This window comes from Phyllobates terribilis, unplaced genomic scaffold (assembly GCF_046119375.1).
Source record: "Phyllobates terribilis strain yellow unplaced genomic scaffold, ASM4611937v1 Scaffold_1__5_contigs__length_1240528914, whole genome shotgun sequence".
Lineage (NCBI taxonomy): Eukaryota > Metazoa > Chordata > Amphibia > Anura > Dendrobatidae > Phyllobates > Phyllobates terribilis.
Window position 1 is genome coordinate 908,651,915 of NW_027362761.1, and position 18,979 is coordinate 908,670,893.

General features: G+C 41.2%; 1 protein-coding gene across 12 annotated transcripts in view; it reads left to right on the forward strand.

Moving 5' to 3' along the window:
- BLTP1 (bridge-like lipid transfer protein family member 1) overlaps positions 1-18,979 on the forward strand; it is a 303,862-nt gene that overhangs the window by 183,402 nt on the left and 101,481 nt on the right. For all 12 annotated transcript variants that reach the window (XM_073641272.1, XM_073641320.1, XM_073641292.1 and 9 more), the window contains 5 exons: positions 11,803-11,978; positions 12,695-12,870; positions 13,010-13,716; positions 13,876-14,121; positions 14,526-14,619. In XM_073641272.1, the coding sequence (XP_073497373.1) occupies positions 11,803-11,978; positions 12,695-12,870; positions 13,010-13,716; positions 13,876-14,121; positions 14,526-14,619 (1,399 nt within the window). The remainder of the gene's footprint in view (positions 1-11,802; positions 11,979-12,694; positions 12,871-13,009; positions 13,717-13,875; positions 14,122-14,525; positions 14,620-18,979) is intronic.

Sequence of the window (18,979 nt, forward strand, 5' to 3'; positions counted from 1 at the left end):
AGAATAAATATAATAGCACATTACTGCTATCATACATAAGTAGTATGATATAAGAGATAGATGTTGATGGAGAATTACCTAGAGAAGAGGCAACTAAAAGGCCTATTGTTGGATTCATGGGGAACAATTCCTGATTCTTTATTCTTTTCAGTAAATTGTCTTAACATTTTTTGTGAGCATTGTCATGCATCATCATACATAATCCATTTATGTGTTTTATCATTTTTATCTTTGTATACTACATTTCAATATATCCATTCTTTAAACTCATAAATATTGCAATGAATAGGAGCACTTTGCTGCCGCAGTTGTATTAGGACAAGAGGTCTGCACTTTTGGTTGAGAGCAAATGACAATTAAAGGGAACCTGTCACCAGGAAAATGCAGCCGAATCCATAGGCATCATGTTATAGAGCAGGGGGAGCTGAGCAGATACATAGTTTTGTGAGAAAAGATTCTGTAAGATCTGTGTTTTATTCATTTATACAGTACAGACCAAAAGTTTGGACACACCTTCTCATTGAAAGATTTTTCTGTATTTTCATGAGTATGAAAATTGTACATTCACACTGAAGGCATCAAAACTATGAATTAACACATGTGGAATTATATACTTAAAAAAAAGTGTGAAACAACTGAAAATATGTCTTATATTCTAGGTTCTTCAAAGTAGCCACCTTTTGCTTTGTTGACTGCTTTGCACACTCTTGGCATTCTCTTGATGAGCTTCAAGAGGTAGTCACTGGAAATGATTTTCACTTCACAGGTGTGCCCTGTCAGTTTTAATAAGTGGGATTTCTTGCCTTATAAATGGGGTTGGGACCATCAGTTGTGTTGTGCAGAAGTCAGGTGGATACATAGCTGATAGTCCTACTGAATAGACTGTTAGAATTTGTATTATGGCAAGAAAAAAGCAGCTAAGTAAAGAAAAGCGAGTCGCCATCATTACTTTAAGAAATGAAGGTCAGTCAGTCCGAAAAATTGGGCAAACTTTGAATGTGTCCCCAAGTTCAATTGCAAAAACCATCAAGCGCTACAAAGAAACTGGCTCACATGAGGACCGCCCCAGGAAAGGAAGACCAAGAGTCACCTCTGCTTCTAAGTTTATCCAAGTCACCAGCCTCAGAAATCGCAGGTTAACAGCAGCTCAGATTAGAGACCAGGTCAATGTCACACAGAGTTCTAGCAGCAGACACATCTCTACAACAACTCTTAAGAGGAGACTTTGTGCAGCAGGCCTTCATGGTAAAATAGCTGCTAGGAAACCACTGCTAAGGACAGGCAACAAGCAGAAGAGACTTGTTTGGGTTAAAGAACACAAGGAATGGACATTAGACCAGTGGAAATCTGTGCTTTGGTCTGATGAGTCCAAATTTGAGATCTTTGGTTCCAACCACCGTGTCTTTTGCGACGCAGAAAAGGTGAACGGGTGGACTCTACATGCCTGGTTCCCACTGTGAAGCATGGAGGAGGAGGTGTGATGGTGTGGGTGTGCTTTGCTGGTGACACTGTTGGGGATTTATTCAAAATTGAAGGCATACTGAACCAGCATGGCTACCACAGCATCTTGCAGCGGCATGCTATTCCATCCGGTTTGCGTTTAGTTGGACCATCATTTATTTTTCAACAGGACAATGACCCCAAACACACCTCCAGGCTGTGTAAGGGCTATTTGACCAAGAAGGAGAGTGATGGGGTCACAGTCACCAGACCTGAACCCAATCGAGATGGTTTGGGGTGAGCTTGACTGCAGAGTGAAGGCAAAAGGGCCAACAAGTGCTAAGCATCTCTGGGAACTCCTTCAAGATTGTTGGAAGACCATTTCCGGTGACTACCTCTTGAAGCTCATCAAGAGAATGCCAAGAGTGTGCAAAGAAGTCATCAAAGCAAAAGGTGGCTACTTTGAAGAACCTAGAATATAAGACATTTTCAGTTGTTTCACACTTTTTTGTTAAGTATATAATTCCACATGTATTAATTCATAGTTTTGATGCCTTCAGTGTGAATGTACAATTTTCAAAGTCATGAAAATACAGAAAAATCTTTAAATGAGAAAGTGTGTCCAAACTTTTGGTCTGTACTGTATCTCTTTTCGGTACAGTGGGCGATCTTATCAGTGACTGACAGCTTTCTTTGTATAAGTGTGCATATAAAGACAGCTGTCAGTCACTGATAGGACCGCCCACTGGACCAAAAATCCCAGAAAGAGCAGAGGTTTATATGATTAAAACAGGTTATACTGAATCTTTTCTCACAAAACTATATACCAATCTACTCCGCTCCCCCTGTTTTATTACATGGTGCCTGCAAATTAGAGTGCATTTTCATGGGAACAGTTACTCTTAAGGTTAAAGGGTTTGTCTGGGACTGAATAACTGATGACCTATCCATATTATTGATCATCAGTGTGAGATAGTGGAGGTTCTGACACCCAGCACCTACACTAATCAGCTGAATCTGCTCTGGTCATGCCTGTAACTAAGTGATGTATGGAATGGAACTCCGCAGCTCAGAACATTACTTATCGACCATTGCTAAATACTGCACTTTATCTCCTTTTGCTTATATCCAGCCACTGCTGGAGTGAATTTAAGGTGATATCTGTGGGTGATCAATTACTTATTGATGACCCATACTATAGAAGGGTCATCAATATTTCAGTCCTGGACCACCCCTTTAAAGTTTTTTTTCACCCCAGGGCAAACTTTTGGCACGCAATGCAGCTTGCTGAATACTAATATTGAATAGAATATTGAGAGAAATGGATGAGAATCTAGTCAGAAGTATGCAAATAGCATACTTGATGTCACTTGATGATCACTTGAAGCGGCTAGTAAAGTCGAGTCCTAACTATGTATTTCTCAGACGATTCATTGGGGGACATAGGAACAATGGGTTATATGGTACTACCTGGAGGCTGACAATATGAATGTATGTTCATAAAAAAAATCTGACTTCCCCGCTAGCCGACATCCAACTATTCAGTTCAGCTTAATGTCATAAGGGTTTTGGCCTTCTGATTAGGTTGGTCTGACTAGGATTAGAGAATTAGGGCCTTAGACGTCCTGTTTCTACCTTTGTATTTGGAAAGCCTCTTTTCCATAAGTGAAGACCTATTGGCAATGCTCTTATGATTTTATCCTCCTTTTTTTTTTTTTCTTTAGCCAGGGTTGATTCCCAAGGGCCAGGTTCCTACCTTGGCTATCCTTGTCCAGCTGAACTTGACTTGTAGGCCATAGGTTTGGATTGCCTGCCTGGGCATAGTGAACTCATGGCCATCCTATTAGCCCCTTTAGATCTGGGGGACCTCAGTCTAGTCTTGGACGCCCTTCAGTCCTCTTCCTTCATGCCAATCGGCAATATCTGTCCATTTTGGCTTTCCAGCAGATTGATTAATTTCTTCATAATGATCTCTTTGATCAGGCGAGGATCCAAGTGGTGGATCTCACCTGTCTCTCTCCTTCTTCGGGACAGTGTGGTTTTGCGTTCGGCAACCTCTTTTCCCCTTTGCTTGTTCTCATCCTTTTATCTCAATGAGAATGCTCTCTTTACCAGTTCATCCATCATCACAGCATGACAGGAGGTAGTTCCTCTGACCTTCTAGGGACAGGAAACACATGAGAGGTTAAAAGCCCCCCCCCCCCTCCTCCCCCCCACCTCACCCTCAGTGTTTTTCCTGTCCCTAGCAGGACAGGACGCCATCGGAGAGGACGAACAAGAAAAGAAGATTTACCTGAGAGCCAGGGTGGATCGGCGGGGCTGACCTCTTCCCTTCCCCCGGTCAAGAGGCCCTGCGCTGATACCCCACTGAGGGTCCCTCAGCTGGGTCGGTGGAGGGGACTCCCAACAGCGCCGCACCCCTCGTACAGAGGGCTCTAGGCTGCAGCCTGCTGGTGGTCTCCACGCTAGAGCCTCCCGTCCCTTCTTCTGGCTTTCGGGGCCGGGAGATCGCGAGCCCGGTGGCCGAACTTCCGGAGCGCCCTGGAGCGACACCGCTACTTCCAGGGCACACTATGATGACGCACTGGGGCGCGCGCAATCCGGAAGTAGGCATGCATTCCATGGCGGAGCGCACACAGAACCGGAAGTGTGCCCCTTTGGCGTGCGTTTCATGGTGGAATGCAGGCCTCATGCTGGGGTGTATACAGGGCAGCAGAAGAAGACACCCCTGCAAGGAAACCGCAGTGGCTGTCATGGAGGGCGGGCCTTACATCACCTGGATCAGGTAAGACCCTTTAAAAGGGTACCCTTTTGCACACACTGCCTGACACAATGGAGTCTAACCCTGTAAGGTCAGAAGCCCCATCTGAGTCCCTGGGTAGTGTAAGTATTTTTCTACCTCAAATCCCTCAAATCCACTAAAAACTGGTAGAATTGGGTATTAAATAAATATTCCCATGTCTCCCTTAAAATAGTATAGAGGAACCCAGAGATCCGGATCCTCCTCTAAAAAATCACGAAGATGCATATCTTGCAATTCTAAACTACAGTATTCCTATAAAAAGCAATTTTGTAAGGAATGCATCGCTAAAGTTCTTAAGGAGAAGGCATCATTTCTAACAGACATGCAGTCTATGATCCGGGAGGAAGATAGAAAGACAGTTTCCAAACTCGTACCCGCCCAGACATCCCAGATACCCCAGACTGTACAGTCCTCCTCCCGCCATAAAAGACCTAGATGGGAAATGGAAGAATCATCTGAGGAAGGGGAATATCTGGATTCCTCCTTGGAACAGAGTCAGGAAGGAGACGAAGAAACTTTCTCCCAAATACCTTCGGAAGAAAGGAAAAAATATATGTTTTCAATTGAAGACATAGATGCTCTATTAAAGTCCGTGAGGAGCACTATGAATTTAGAAGACACTCACGTACCCATTTCTAAGCAGGATGAAATGTTTTCAAGCCTTAAAAGACAAAGAAATAGAGTCTTTCCAGTTAATGTTAATGTTCTCACATTAAAGCTATGATTCTCGAGAAATGGGAAGATGCAGAGAAAAAACTCACCATTCCGAGAGAATTTAGGGCCCGGCTTCCATTCAGCCCTGAGGATATCAAACTTTGGGAGGAAGTTCCCAGAGTGGATATTCCCATTGCAAAAGTTGCAAGGAAAACGTCTATTCCTTTTGAGGACACTTCCTGTCTAAAGGACGCAATGGACAGGAAAGCAGAGACTATGCTGAAAAGATGCTGGGAAACATCAGCTGCGGTTATAAAAACCAATATAGCGGCTACCTCCGTAGCTAGGTCTATGTGTCTATGGATAGACGAGCTTTCAGATCACATTGTCTCTAATACCCCTAGAGAAATAATATCAGAATCACTGCCATTATTAAAAATAGCGACACAGTTTTTGGCTGACGCTTCAGCCGAATCTGTTAGATTGGCATCCAGGAGTAGTGTCCTATCTAATTCGGCAAGGCGCGCGATTTGGATCAAAACTTGGACTGGGGATAGCCACTCAAAAAATAAGCTTTGTTTTATCCCCTTTTCTGGTTTCCAGGTTTTTGGTCCAGTCCTTGATGAGATTCTGGAAAGGGCGTCGGATGAAAAGAAAGGGTTTCCCGAAGAAAAAACAAAAAGATATCAGCCCTTTCGTAAATCCCGCCCCAGATCCCCTAAACGAGACTATAGGAGTAAAGGTAAAATGGGGAGATGGTCCTACAAAAAAGGGGGATGAGATAGAGAAGCCCAGTTTTTCTCTGGCCCTCCGAGTAGACCCTGACTCTATGGGGGTTGGGGGTAGGCTTCGCTTTTTTGGGGAAAAATTGCATGCCATAACAAAAAACATGGCTTCTGCGCACAATAAAAGAGGGGTACAAAATAGAATTTTCCCATCCTCCCCCACAACGTTTTCAGATTACCCGCTCTCACTCTCCCGCGGCCTCTCAGGCCCTTTGGCTCAATGTAATAACCCTGGAATCTATCGGAACGGTGGAACAAGTACTTCCCTTGGAAATAGGATTAGGCCACTATTCCTCCCTCTTCTCGATCTTAAAACCGTTGGGCAAAAGACGTACGGTAATAAATCTAAAGCCCCTAAATCATTCAGTGCAGTACAGAAGATTCAAAATGGAGACAATCAGGTCCAGCATCCCTCTAATACAAAAAGATTCGGTAATGTGCACCCTAGATCTCCGGGATGCGTATTATCACGACACTATCCATCCGACCCATCATCAATACTTGAGATTTGCCCTAGAGCAAGGAGACAGAGTATATCACTTCCAGTTTACTTATCTTCCTTTCGGTCTGTCATCGGCTCCCAGAATTTTTACAGAGCTAATAACGGAGGTGGCAGCCTTCCTCAGAAAACAGGGCATAATTATAATACCATATCTAGACGATATATTGTTAGTGGCCGAATCAGAGCCCGCTCTTCTCCAACAACAAAGACAATCGAAACCCTACAAACCTTAGGATGGGGAATCAATTGGGAAAAGTCAAGTCTACAACCAAGCACCGAAAAGGTGTTCCTAGGAGTACTTCTAAATTCTCATCTCCAGAATTCTTCCCTGCCTCTAACAAAACAGCAGGAAATCGGTCTCAAAATCCGAAATTTCCAGAAAAAGTCTTTCACGACGATCAGATTCGCCATCTTGGTCTAATGACATCATGTATTCCCAGTGTAAGATGGGTCCAGGCCCGCACGAGACCCCTGCAACGAGCAGTCCTATCTACCTGGAACAAACAATCTTCAGGTCTAAACAAAAAGATGAAATTGACACCAGAAACAAAACTTTCTCTTTCTTGGTGGACAAGACCCTCAAATCTAAGAAAGGCAGTAGAATGGATCCTCCTTCCTATGGTGCGGATCTCCACAGATGCCAGTCAAAGAGGCTGGGGGGCGAATATAGAGGGCAGATACTTCCAGGGCTCATGGCCTCCTGATCTGCAAAAAAGATCTTCAAACTTCAAACAACTAAGGGCGGTCTGGGAAGTTCTTCAACAAGGCCAAGATCTACTCAGAGGAAATCACATAATTTTTTTTTCGGACAACAGGACGGCAATCGCCTTTCTTAATCGGCAGGGGGGCCCCAAAGGAATACAGTTTCAGATGCTAGCAACACAAATCTTCCAGTGGGCCGAAGTGAATGTTCTTTCGGTGTCAGCAATTCACCTCAAAGGGTCCGAGAACACAATAGCGGACTACCTCAGCAGAGAGAAAGTCTGGTCCTCCGAGTGGGAGCTGAAACCAGATGTCTTCAAGCAAATAATCCAGAAATGGGGCTGCCCCTCCATAGATTTGTTTGCAACCAAAAAGAACAGGAAGCTCCGGCGATTCTTCTCAATCAACCCAGGCGACAACCCGGAAGGGGTAGACACGCTCTCTCAGCCATGGGGAAGAGATCTTGTATGTGCCTTCCCTCCAATGCCCCTAATCTCAAGAGTATTGAGGAAGATAAGACAGGAGCAGACAACTTTGATTCTAATAGCGCCTTACTGGCCCAAGAAGCGCTGGTTTCCGTTGTTACAACAAATGTCGATGGATCACCCATTTATTCTTCCACGCCGGGTAGACCTTCTATCTCAGGGTCCCTTGTATTATCAAGATGTCCATCTTCTCCAGTTAACAGCGTGGATCCTGAAAGGCGCATCCTAGCTTCCAAGGGCTTATCGGATCGTGTAATCTCGACTTTACAAGCCAGCAGAAAACCCATAACCTCAGCCATATACTCACGGGTGTGTAAGCAATTCTGCTTATTTACAGGAGAATCAGGCATGGGCTTAGATAAGCCCGACATCCCTAAAATTCTAGACTTTCTCCAACAAGAATTTGATAAGGGTCTTAGGCCGAACACATTAAAAGTGCATATTTCTGCCCTGAGTTCTTTCCTAGACTATCCCTTAGCAGACCACCCATGGGTATCAAGGTTTACCAGAGCAATGTCTCATCTAAAACCTACACTTAGGAATATTGTACCATCATGGGACCTAAACCTAGTGTTATGAGCCTTATGTAAATCTCCATTTGAGCCTATGGGGCAGTCAGGGATAGATCTACTCTCCATGAAAACAGTTTTTCTGGTAGCAGTCACCACGGCAAAACGGGTAGGGGAGATCCAAGCACTCTCGATTCTAGATCCTTACCTGAAAGTACTAGATGACAGGTTGGTTTTCAGATTGGATCCCTCTTTCCTTCCCTAAGTGGTATCCAAGGCAAACTTGAACCAGGAAATAATCCTACCATCCTTTTGCCAATCTCCAAAAAACGACAAAGAGAAAGCGTTTCATACACTGGACGTCAGGAGATCAGTCATTTACTATATAGAAGCAACAGCTCCCTGGAGACTGGACTCTAATCTGTTCCTCCAATATTCAGGAGCAAACAAAGGCAAGAAAGCCTCCAAACCAACTTGGCAAGATGGATAACCAAAACTATCGCTCTTGCGTATGAGTCAGAGAAAAAGGACCCGCCAATTTCCGTTAGAGCTCACTCCACTAGAGCAGTTTCTACCTCTTGGGCAGAGAAGGCAGGAGCATCGGTAGAACAAATCTGCCAGGCAGCAACTTGGTCTAATATTTCTACCTTTAGCAAACACTACAAATTAGATGTTCTGTCCAGCCAAAAGTTAGCTTATGGTCGTAAGGTTCTGCAAGCAGTAGTCCCACCCTAATGACCTTTTTGATTTGGTATTTCTCCTGTCATGATGGACGAACTGGTAAAATAGGAATTATTCCTACCGTTAATTACGTTTCCAGGAGTCCATCATGACAGCACCGTTATATTCCCTCCCCTACTCTTTATGCTAATGTGAATGTAACATTGGTGAATTTAATAAATTAGAGATGCATCCATCCTGGTTTGGTGATTAGTACAAACACTGAGGGTGAGGTGAGTGGGGGGGGGGGGGCTTTTAACCTCTCACGTGTTTCCTGTCCCTAGCAGGTCAGAGAAACTACCTCCTGTCGTTCTGTCATGATGGACTCCTGGAATCATAATAAGCAATAGGAATAATCCCTATTTTCCTTAAAGCACATCGCCTCTCATCTCCCTGGGAGGTTCTTACATAATCTGACATAGTCAGAGCTGTGCAGCTCTACCTGTCTCTCACAACTCTGTTTAGATGCCTTGTTGGCCATCCCGTTATGCTCTTGCAGAGGTTGGACCGCCTCTAGGGTTATCGTTGTTTGTTGGTTTTGATCTGGAAGTTCGGGCTAAGCGAAGGTGTCCCTGCCAGGGCATGGCTCACTCCCCCTTTGTGATAGAAGCCTTCTGGGCCATACACCTCCGGGCGTCTGTTCTTCTATTCCATAGTGTCTCTACTTCTTCAGTCCACATCTTTTCGGAGCTTACGTTTGCGACTATGAATTCAGGTCTTAGCAGACGGGTACTACAATTGGCAGTTGCTTGGGTGGTAATCTTGCTATTTGCTATTTTTGGTTCTGCTTTTTCCACCCCAGGGACTGCTTTAGCGTCCGAGAATTGAAGATTTTTGGTACTCATCTTAAAATCTCTTTCTCATAGCCTTCATTTGGGGGACACAGCACATTTCCTTGTTTGTGGGGTTCTTGATTTTGCTTCTCTTACTGCTTTTTACTAGCAAAATAGTTTGGTGTTGGCTAGCCACGTGTAGGCTGTTGGGGAGGACTCAGCTTTTTTCTAAGATTTATACTTAGTGTCAGCCTTCATGTGTCAATATATAACCTATGGTTCTTGTGTCCCACAAAGAAGGCTACGAGAAAGAGATATTATAGTGAGTACCAAAAATCTTCATATTGCACACAGCCAGTATTCAGCAAGCTACGCTGCTTGCCAAAAGTTTGCCCTGGGGTGAAAAACCTCTTTAAATAAAATGTTTCTGTATAAATTAGGTTTGGCAACTGTTGATTTCAAGACAAATTGATTTTGCTAAACTACATATGATTTACCAAAATATTTAATGAAAACTCCTTATCCTGAGGTCTATTGACATCCAAGCTCACAGAGTACAGTGCCTTGAAAAAAATATTCATGCTCCGTGAACTTTCCACATTTTTTCACGTTACACCCACAAACTTAAATGTATTTTATTATGATTTTATGTGATATAACAAAAGTAGCAAGTATTTGTGACGTGTGAAGGAAATGTTACATAGTTTTCTAAATATTTTAAAAATATACATCTGAAAATTGTGATGTGCATTTTTATTCACCTGAATTAATACTTTATAGGACCATTGTTCTTTGCAAACTAGCGCTATCTCAGTGAGATTGGATGGAGAGCATCTGTGAGCAGCAATTTTTAAGTCTTGCCACGTATTCTCAATCAGATTTAGGCCTAGACTTTGGCTAGGCCATTCAAACACATGGATATGCTTTGCTCTAAACCATTCCATTTTAGTTCTGACACTGTTTAGGGTTCTTATGCTGCTGGAAGGTGAACCTATGCCCCAGTCTCAAGCCTTTTGCAGCCTCTAACAGGTTTTCCTCCAGGATTGCCCATCTTCCCATCAACTCTAACCAGTTTGCATATCCCTGCTAAAGAAAAGCTTCCCCACAGCATGATGCTGCCACCACCATGTTTGATGGCGGGGATGGTGTTTTCAGGGTGATTTGCAGTGCTTGTTTTCCCCGACACATAGCGTTTTGCATTTAGCCCAAAAAGTTCTACTTAAGTCTCATCTGACCACAGCACCTTCTTCTACATGCTAGCTGTGTCCTGTGCATGTTTTTTTGCAAACTGCAAATGGGACTTCGTATGGCTTGCTTTCAAAAACGGCATTCTTCTTGCTGCCATTCTATAAAGGCCAGATTTGTGAATTATATAATAATAGTTGTCCTGTGAATCTCTACAGCTTCTACAGAATGACCATGGACATCTTGGCTGCTTCTCTAATTAGTGCTTTCCTTGCATGGGATGTCAGTTTAGATCATACATGTCAAACTCCGGCCCGTGGGCCAAATCTGGCCCTCAGGGTGGTTATATTTGGCTCTCGACACCTGAACCGCCACCCCTATGTGGGGCCATTATACTGAATGGAGGACTAAGTGAGGCCCATTATTCTGTATGGAAGACCATGTAGGACCCATTTTACTGTATACTGGTTGGCCCGCGACTTTGTCCAAGTTTTTCATTTTAGCTCTCTGTGTGTTTAAGTTTGACATCCCTGGTTTAGATGGATAGTCATGTCTTGGTAGGTTTGTTGTTGTGCCACATTCCTTCCATTTTTGGATGATGGATTGAACAGTGCTTCCTGAGATGTTCAGAGCTTGGACTATTATTTTGATAACCTAGCCCTGCTTTACTCTTTCCACAACTTTATCCCTGACCTGTCTGATATGTTCCTTGGTTTTCATGATGCTGTTTGATCCCTAATATTCTCAGACAAACCTCTAAGGCCTTCCCAGAACAGTTATAAATTACACACAGATTGACTCTATTTACTAATTATGTGACTTATGGAGGTAATTGGTCACTCAGGATTTTATTTAGGGGTGTCAGACTTCAGGGGGATGAGTACAAATGCAGGTCACAATTTTCAGTTTTATATTTTTAAAATATTTAGAAAACCATTTATCAATTCCTTTACTCTTAAAAAATACTTGCTACTTAGTGTTGGTATATCAAATTAACAAATCCCAATAAAATGCATTCAAGTTTGTGGGTGTAATGTGGAAAAGTTCACGGTTATGAATATTTTTTCAAGGCACTGTATAGAACATGTTTATTTCTGTGGTCTATACCTTTTTGAGAAAGTACACATTGTTAGATTAGTAAAGACTGACATTATATATCACAGTTTTATAAATCCATTTTACAGTATGTTAATGTTTTTTCTCTTTATTAGTAATCCTAAAGAAAATTTATTTTGACATTTTAGGAACTACACATAACCTACCGACTATCCCATCAGCGTCTGACTTCAATACTGTCCTGTCCAGTGAACAAAACACATTGGATGGAACCCATTCTCAACATAGCAGTAGCCAAGATGATATAGCTGGAATCGAAGAGGGAAACCAAGGATTTCCTGCAGTCCAGCTTGCAGATGCACAGGTTAAATAGAAAAAACATCATTTAATTACATTTTTGAGTCAGTGTTGGTTGAATGACTTTATTTCTACATTTTTTTAGTATGTGTATTCATTTTGACGCATCTGTTTTTCTTGTATGTAAAAAATAAATAACAATTAAAAAAAATTAAATGGACCCATTGACTTGCATTAGCAAGTTTAATCAATGACTTAGACCAAAAAGGGACATGTCTCTTTTTTGTAGTCAATAGAGCATATGAAACAGTTTTATGGTCTATAATTAGTACTTGTTCTTTCTATCAGAAACACAGAACCTATACATGAAAATCAGATGTGTGAATGAGCCCTTACTCATCTCCATATTTTTGAGGCATGATGCTTGCAGACTGGAGGTAGCAAAATATGGACATTTTTTTTCATGGCTGCCCTATAAAAAAAAATGCTCAAATAATTTGATTTTTGGAGTTTGTGTCGTTATCGATATTCAGCATGTAGATGGCATAACTTTTTTTCCCAGACATTCTTATACCATAGATTTTACAATATAACTTTAAAATCTCGTGGAGAAAAGATTAAAGAAAATGGCATGGAAAAGGTCAAACTTCAGGCATTTGTTACTTGATTTTTAACACCACAGCAATAATTCTTTATTAACACACCATTTGGTAAAATATGTTCCAAATTCATTTTCTTTTACAATTGCATCCTTCTGACTCTGACTCTTCCTCTCTTTTCCAGGTGGTCTTCAAGCCTCTGCTCAGTCATACAGGCATCCAGTCACAAGATGTCGTACCTCTCAGCTATAGGATGTATTTCGGGGAACATTTGTCCTTCTCTGGCACACTAGACTGTCTTAGAGCTGATATAGTAGATTCTGATACATCAAAGGAAAGAAGAAGTAAAAGAGCCAGAAGGTTTGTTTCTTCACTAACATGATTGTCTTCAAATGTGACAGAGACAAGGTTTTTGCATTGTGCACTTGATGATCAGTATGATATGAGATATTCTTTCTTTTTCAACTATTTTTTTTACTTCTGTTTATTAATGTTGTAGGCAAGGAGCCATAAATCTACCTCCTCTTGAATTCAAACCAGCTTTAATGCTAGAAACATTCAGCATTAATGCAGTGATAATGGAAAAGTCTATGTGCACCCCCCAGAATTCCACCAGTGCCCTCTCCTTCCATGATCTCAGCAAGAGATACTACAATACCTTTCACTGCAACTTTACCATCTCCTGCCAGTCCATCAGTCAACACGTAGACATGGCTTTAGTGCGGCTTATACATCAGTTCAGTACTATGATTGACGATATCAAAGCAACACAGACTGATATCAAACTAAGCAGATATACAGCCGGCTCAGCCTCACCCACACCTACCTTCAAGACGAGAAAACACAGGGACTTTCGCTCCTCTGATTTCAGCCGTAGCTCTCGAGGCAGTTTAAATGGTGGTGCAAGGGTCAATAATATAAAGAACAAAAGAGCAAATAATGATACCAACAAAAAGGAGACTAGGAACAAAAACTCTTTGGGAAGGTCAGAGAGAAGAACCTCCAAGGTGTCCCGAAAAGGCTCAAAAGATGCAGTAGACCATATGGCAATTCATATGGATGACTCTGACTCCATAACTGTGTCTGAACAAAGCGAGCCGTCGGCCGAGTGCTGGCAGAACATGTACAAACTACTCAACTTTTACTCTTTAATCTCTGACCCCACTGGATTTTTGGAAAAGTCCTCAGAACCACTTGGCCCAGCAGGTAAGAAAGCAGAACTGCAAATTGTTTCCTGAATCGCATTTATGTGTTTCACACAACACATCCATTTGTAAGACTTGACCTAAATGGAAGTGAGTTCTATATTTTGTAGGGTCACGTGGGTGCTCAGTTGACTTTCTCCTCTTTTTGAATGATACCCAGGTGGCAGGAGTCCATCAGAGCCCACATGCAAAGTGGTGTTTGAGAATGAACAGGACAGTAACAGCTTGAACAGAAGTCAAAGAAAACGCAGCTTGGTTGCAACTGAACCACAGCACGTCACCTTGATTGTGTTCGGAATCGGCATGGTTAATCGCACCCACCTAGAAGCTGACATCGGGGGTCTGACAATGGAATCTGAGCTCAAGCGGATTCATGGGAGTTTTACCCTAAAGGAAAAAATGAAAGGTATTGTTCTGAATGCTTAGAGCATGTGCTCATTTGTATTTTGTCTTAGAGCATGTTCACATCTACATCTACTGTATAGGTGACTTTTGGAGACATTTTTACAGAAGAAAATAGTGCTGCTGATTGTTTTTGTTCTTTCAAAATGATACACCCCCCGAGAAACCCTATATGTACTGCATTACAAACAAATTTAGTCTGTTGGATGCCACGGGTATTCCATCATTAATTTTCTGTTTCTTGTCACAATTTCATACAGTTTTAAGTTTTTGCTATTGTGTAAATAATATTTTGATTTTCTTGCAATTGTCTACAGATTTTTTTTTTGTCTTTGTGTTTTTACTTATTTTCCCTCAAATTTGTCTGAATCACTAATGGCTTTTAACTGCATGTATTTATGTGTTCAGATGTTCTGCATCAAAAAATGACTGAAACATGTGCAACAGCCCATATTGGTGGTGTGAACATTGTTCTTCTGGAAGGCATTACACCAAATATTCAGTAAGTTTCATTGTCTTATTTATGGTATGTTTAATAGGGATGTTAATAAGACTAGGTTTTAGATGGCACGGGGGCATGTCAGTGGACTCAGAAGAAGCCAACTAAGTGCAGTGAAGTCCCCAATGCACTGCCGTCCTGATTTGCATGTGGCTTATACGCTATGACTTGCATTTCAGATCGATAAAAAAAAGTTGTCTTTTACGTTAAAGGATAAAGAGTAGTGATGAGCGAGCGTGCTCGTTTAACCCTTTCACGGAGCACGCTTGGGTGCTTCCCGAGCATCTTCGACGTGCTCGTATATTATGTTTCAGTCTCTTCATCTGCATGATTTATGGCTGTTACACATCCTAAACACATTGTGGGATTGCCTGTTTGCTAGGGAATCCTCACATGTGTTTAGTTTGTGCAACAGCCATAAATCATGCAGACGCAGGGATTCAAACATAATAAACGAGCACGCCGAAGATACTCGGGAAGCACCCAAACGTGCTCCGTGAAAGGGTTAAACGAGCACACTCGCTCATCACTAATAGGCCACTGTACTGTCATATCACTACTTCCAAATGTGAAAATGTGCTGGCAGGTTCCCTATGGTACTAATCTGTGACAAGTATCTGAGCTTGGTTTTTCACTTCGAAGCCAGATCTTTAAGACTGCTGGTGAAATAGAAAATTCACACATGGCATATTTACAAAGATTTATTTGTTTGTTTTTTTCAGCAAAGTACCTGATACAGATCACTTCATTTGTTTCTAAGCTTTGCATGCAATATCATGATCAGCATAATGTATTAATCGGAGCACCTAGCCTTGTAGGGGCATAGCCCGTAGTATTGTTAGATCTCCGTGCAATCAGCGGTCACCTCTGCAAAACCATCACTGACTATGTAAAGAGTGGGAGGCATGGACACATGCAAAACTTGTGGGGGTAACTGAACTACAACGCTCAGGCACGCCAAGGAGGCACAAACCTAATTCGCATATGAGAATAAAGAGCATTTTATGGCAAACTGAGGATGCCATTAAAAAAATAAATGTGCCATTTTTATAGGGGCTATGTTCCTTACAAGGCTACATGGACTGACAGACTTCCTTTAAGCAGTTGAAGGCGATTTCCTTAGGTTCATGACGCAAGACAATGATCTAATTTTTGTGTAGGAAATGATGGCTGTAGACACAGTTATCACTCCTATGATATCCTTGTATGCGCCTCTTTAGCTCCACCTGGGAAAACAGTTGTGCAGCCTGCAATTGTAGTTGGCATTTCTTTTATTTGCATTTTATTTTTAGGTGAAATTCTGGACAAAGTTTTATAGTTGGTAAAGTAGAGCTACAAGGACCTTTAGTTCTTTTACTTTGATCCATCAAATGGAAGTTTCTGATTAACTCTTTACACTGCCTTAGACCCTTACCAGTACGTCCACGATAGGGTCTGCAAGTGTGTAGAGGGTTCCATGCTACATAATCGGCACCTGTCCCTATCCGCAGCACCGCAGCTCAGCTCCGATCTCTGCTTTTCATCATTTAGATGGGTTATCATGGCAGTACTGCAGTATATAGAACAGTTGATCAAAGGATCGCAAGTTCAAGTCCCCTTTAGGCTACGTTCCCACAATACTTATTTTGGCAGTTTTTTATTCTGCGTATTTTTAAAAAAAAATGCAATTAACCTATTTTACTTAAAGGATGCAGAAATAGTTACGAAAATCTGTAACATTTAAAACTCACCAAAAGCACATTGTGGGAACGTAGCCTTAGGCCACGGCCCCACTATCAGTATTTGGTCAGTATTTTTTCTCAGGAGTGGGAGCCAAAATCAGGAGTGGGTAATAAATGCAGAATTGGTGACTTGTTTCTATTAGACCTTTTCTCTGATTGTTCCTCAACTAGTTTTGGCTCCCACTCCTGAGAAAAAATGCTGACCGAATACTGACCAAATACTGCTAGTGGGGCTGTGGCCCGAGGAACTAAAAATAGAGTACAAAAAATAGTTTTAAAAATTATGAATTTCACCAATTTTGACCCACTAAAAATAAAGACCTTTTAAAAATAAACATGTCTGATGTTGTCAGTTCTGTAGATGTCTGGTCTATCAAAATATAAAATTAACTGCTACAGTAAAAATTAAAAAAAAATCAAAACACCAGAACAAGAATTGCTTTTTTTCAGTCACCACAGCTCCCTAAAAAAAAAAAAATACAATAAAGTATGGTTAAAACGTCTTCTATACTCTAAGTGTTATCAATGAAAACGCCATTCTTAAAATAAGCCCTTACACAGCTTCTTCAATCGAAGAATAAAAATGTTACTGGTCTCAGAAAATGACACAAACCAAAAGTTTTTACATTTTTTTCAAACATTTGAATTGTTTTTCACCATTTCAGTAAAAAAATAAAATCTATATAAGTTTGGTATCACCGTAATACTGAAGAATCATATTATCATTTTTATTATACAATGAATTTCGTAAAAAGAAGACCCAACAAACCTTAGCGGGATTGAATTTTTTTTTCTTTACCATTTTATATCACTTGGAATTTTTTAGTAAAGTTAATTGGTATCATTTAAAACTATAGCTTGTCCTGCAAAAAATAAGTTCTCATACGGCTATGTCGCTGGAAAAAAGTAAAACTTATGGATCTTGAAAGAAGGGGAGGAAAAAAACAAAAGCATAGAATTGAATAATTGCCCTGTCCTGAACCGCTCCCTGAATGCCGATAGTAAGTACAAGATGGAGTTTGCTGGGCTTTTGTATACCGCCGGTATAGTGGCCATTTTATTGGCAGTTGGGGGGCCCCCAACAGTGTCTCCAGGACTTGAATCAAGATGCTTGGCTCCCGATAACATGTCAATCATGGCACTTGCATATTACCTTCACTGCGACTCCTGTACATTTGTCAGTGAGCGATCAGAGGAGATGCATTTTGCAGCAGGTGTCAGTTGTATTTTACAGTTGACACTCACCCATGATGGCCACAATCAGTGCAAGTATAGATCGCGGCTATGGTAATCCTTTATATGCCACTGTCCGAAATGACAGCGGCATTATTGTTGTTATCTGAGGGAGGAGGATCCCTATGTATACCATCGGTCTAATGTCCCGTATGTCAGTGTGAAACACAGCGGTATTGCAGTATATTACACCAGTGGTCAGGGATTTCAATGTTTAAGTCCTATAGTGGAACTGCACATAAAATAAAATAAAAAAAGTAAAAATAAAACAAACTTTTAATTGAAAAAAAACAAAAAAAAAACACAGTTCTTCCATTGTTTTTTATTAGGCAAAATTGACATTATTGACATTATAACGTTCAGAACAAACTTTATCTCAAAAAGTGAACTGTAAAAAGAAAAAAAAAATTTAAAAAGAAAAAGTATGCAGAGCGATAAAAAAGATGCACATGCTCTAAGACTAACATTAGAAAAAACCCATAAAAATAACTTTTAATAGATATCAATAAAATGTTGCCTCAAAGGCACACACCAAATACCGAATGATGCAAAACATGGACACACATCTCTTATTAAAAAGTGACCTAGTGCTGCAAATGTAAACAGATACTCAAATACTCAGCAGTAGGCTATGTCATCTAGTTTAAAGATACACAGACTAAAGAAAAGACCCAAATATTAGGTGTCTCTTAAAAGAAGCCTACCCTTGTATACCGTCATAGGTCATAAACAACAAGCTACACCATTAGGAGTAATACCAAATAAATAAACAAATTTTCTATGATCCCAAGGCTACCCGATATATATCCTCATGGGGCTAGAGATTTATACAAAAAAATCATTGATTCCCTCATTACCCCCAGGCACCTTATATTACTATAATGTGGATATGCCCATTCCCTTACTCCAAATAGCAAGACACATACCAGGCAGGGATAATACTCCATGAAAACATAAATAAATAATTAATTCCCAAACTGAGGTACGCAGGCAGGTACCCACCAAAACCACAACATTAAGAGAGAGATAAGAACCGATAGTACTACACTTCCTGCAGGTACAAATAATCAGGCACCAATATATATATAGTGGGTGGGTTACTCATCTTAAGGTGAAGAGATATTGCCTACCCAGTCCAGTATAAGAATTCCTCATAGTGCAAATCATCAACAGGATACCTATCATTATACTGATCCAAAATCTTTTTCTCCTGATGAACCTGAAACCATACGGGGAAACGTGTCGAGAAATGAGGAATTCTGCATCTGCATCTGTGATCCTGCTCCTGAGTCCACCCTGTGTTCCTGAACCTACCCTGTCAGTTCCCGGTTGTGAACCTGTTCTGTGTACCAGCTGTGCCGTCTTATACAGGACCTGTTCTGTCTAATCACAGCACATCCTCCTGTTTA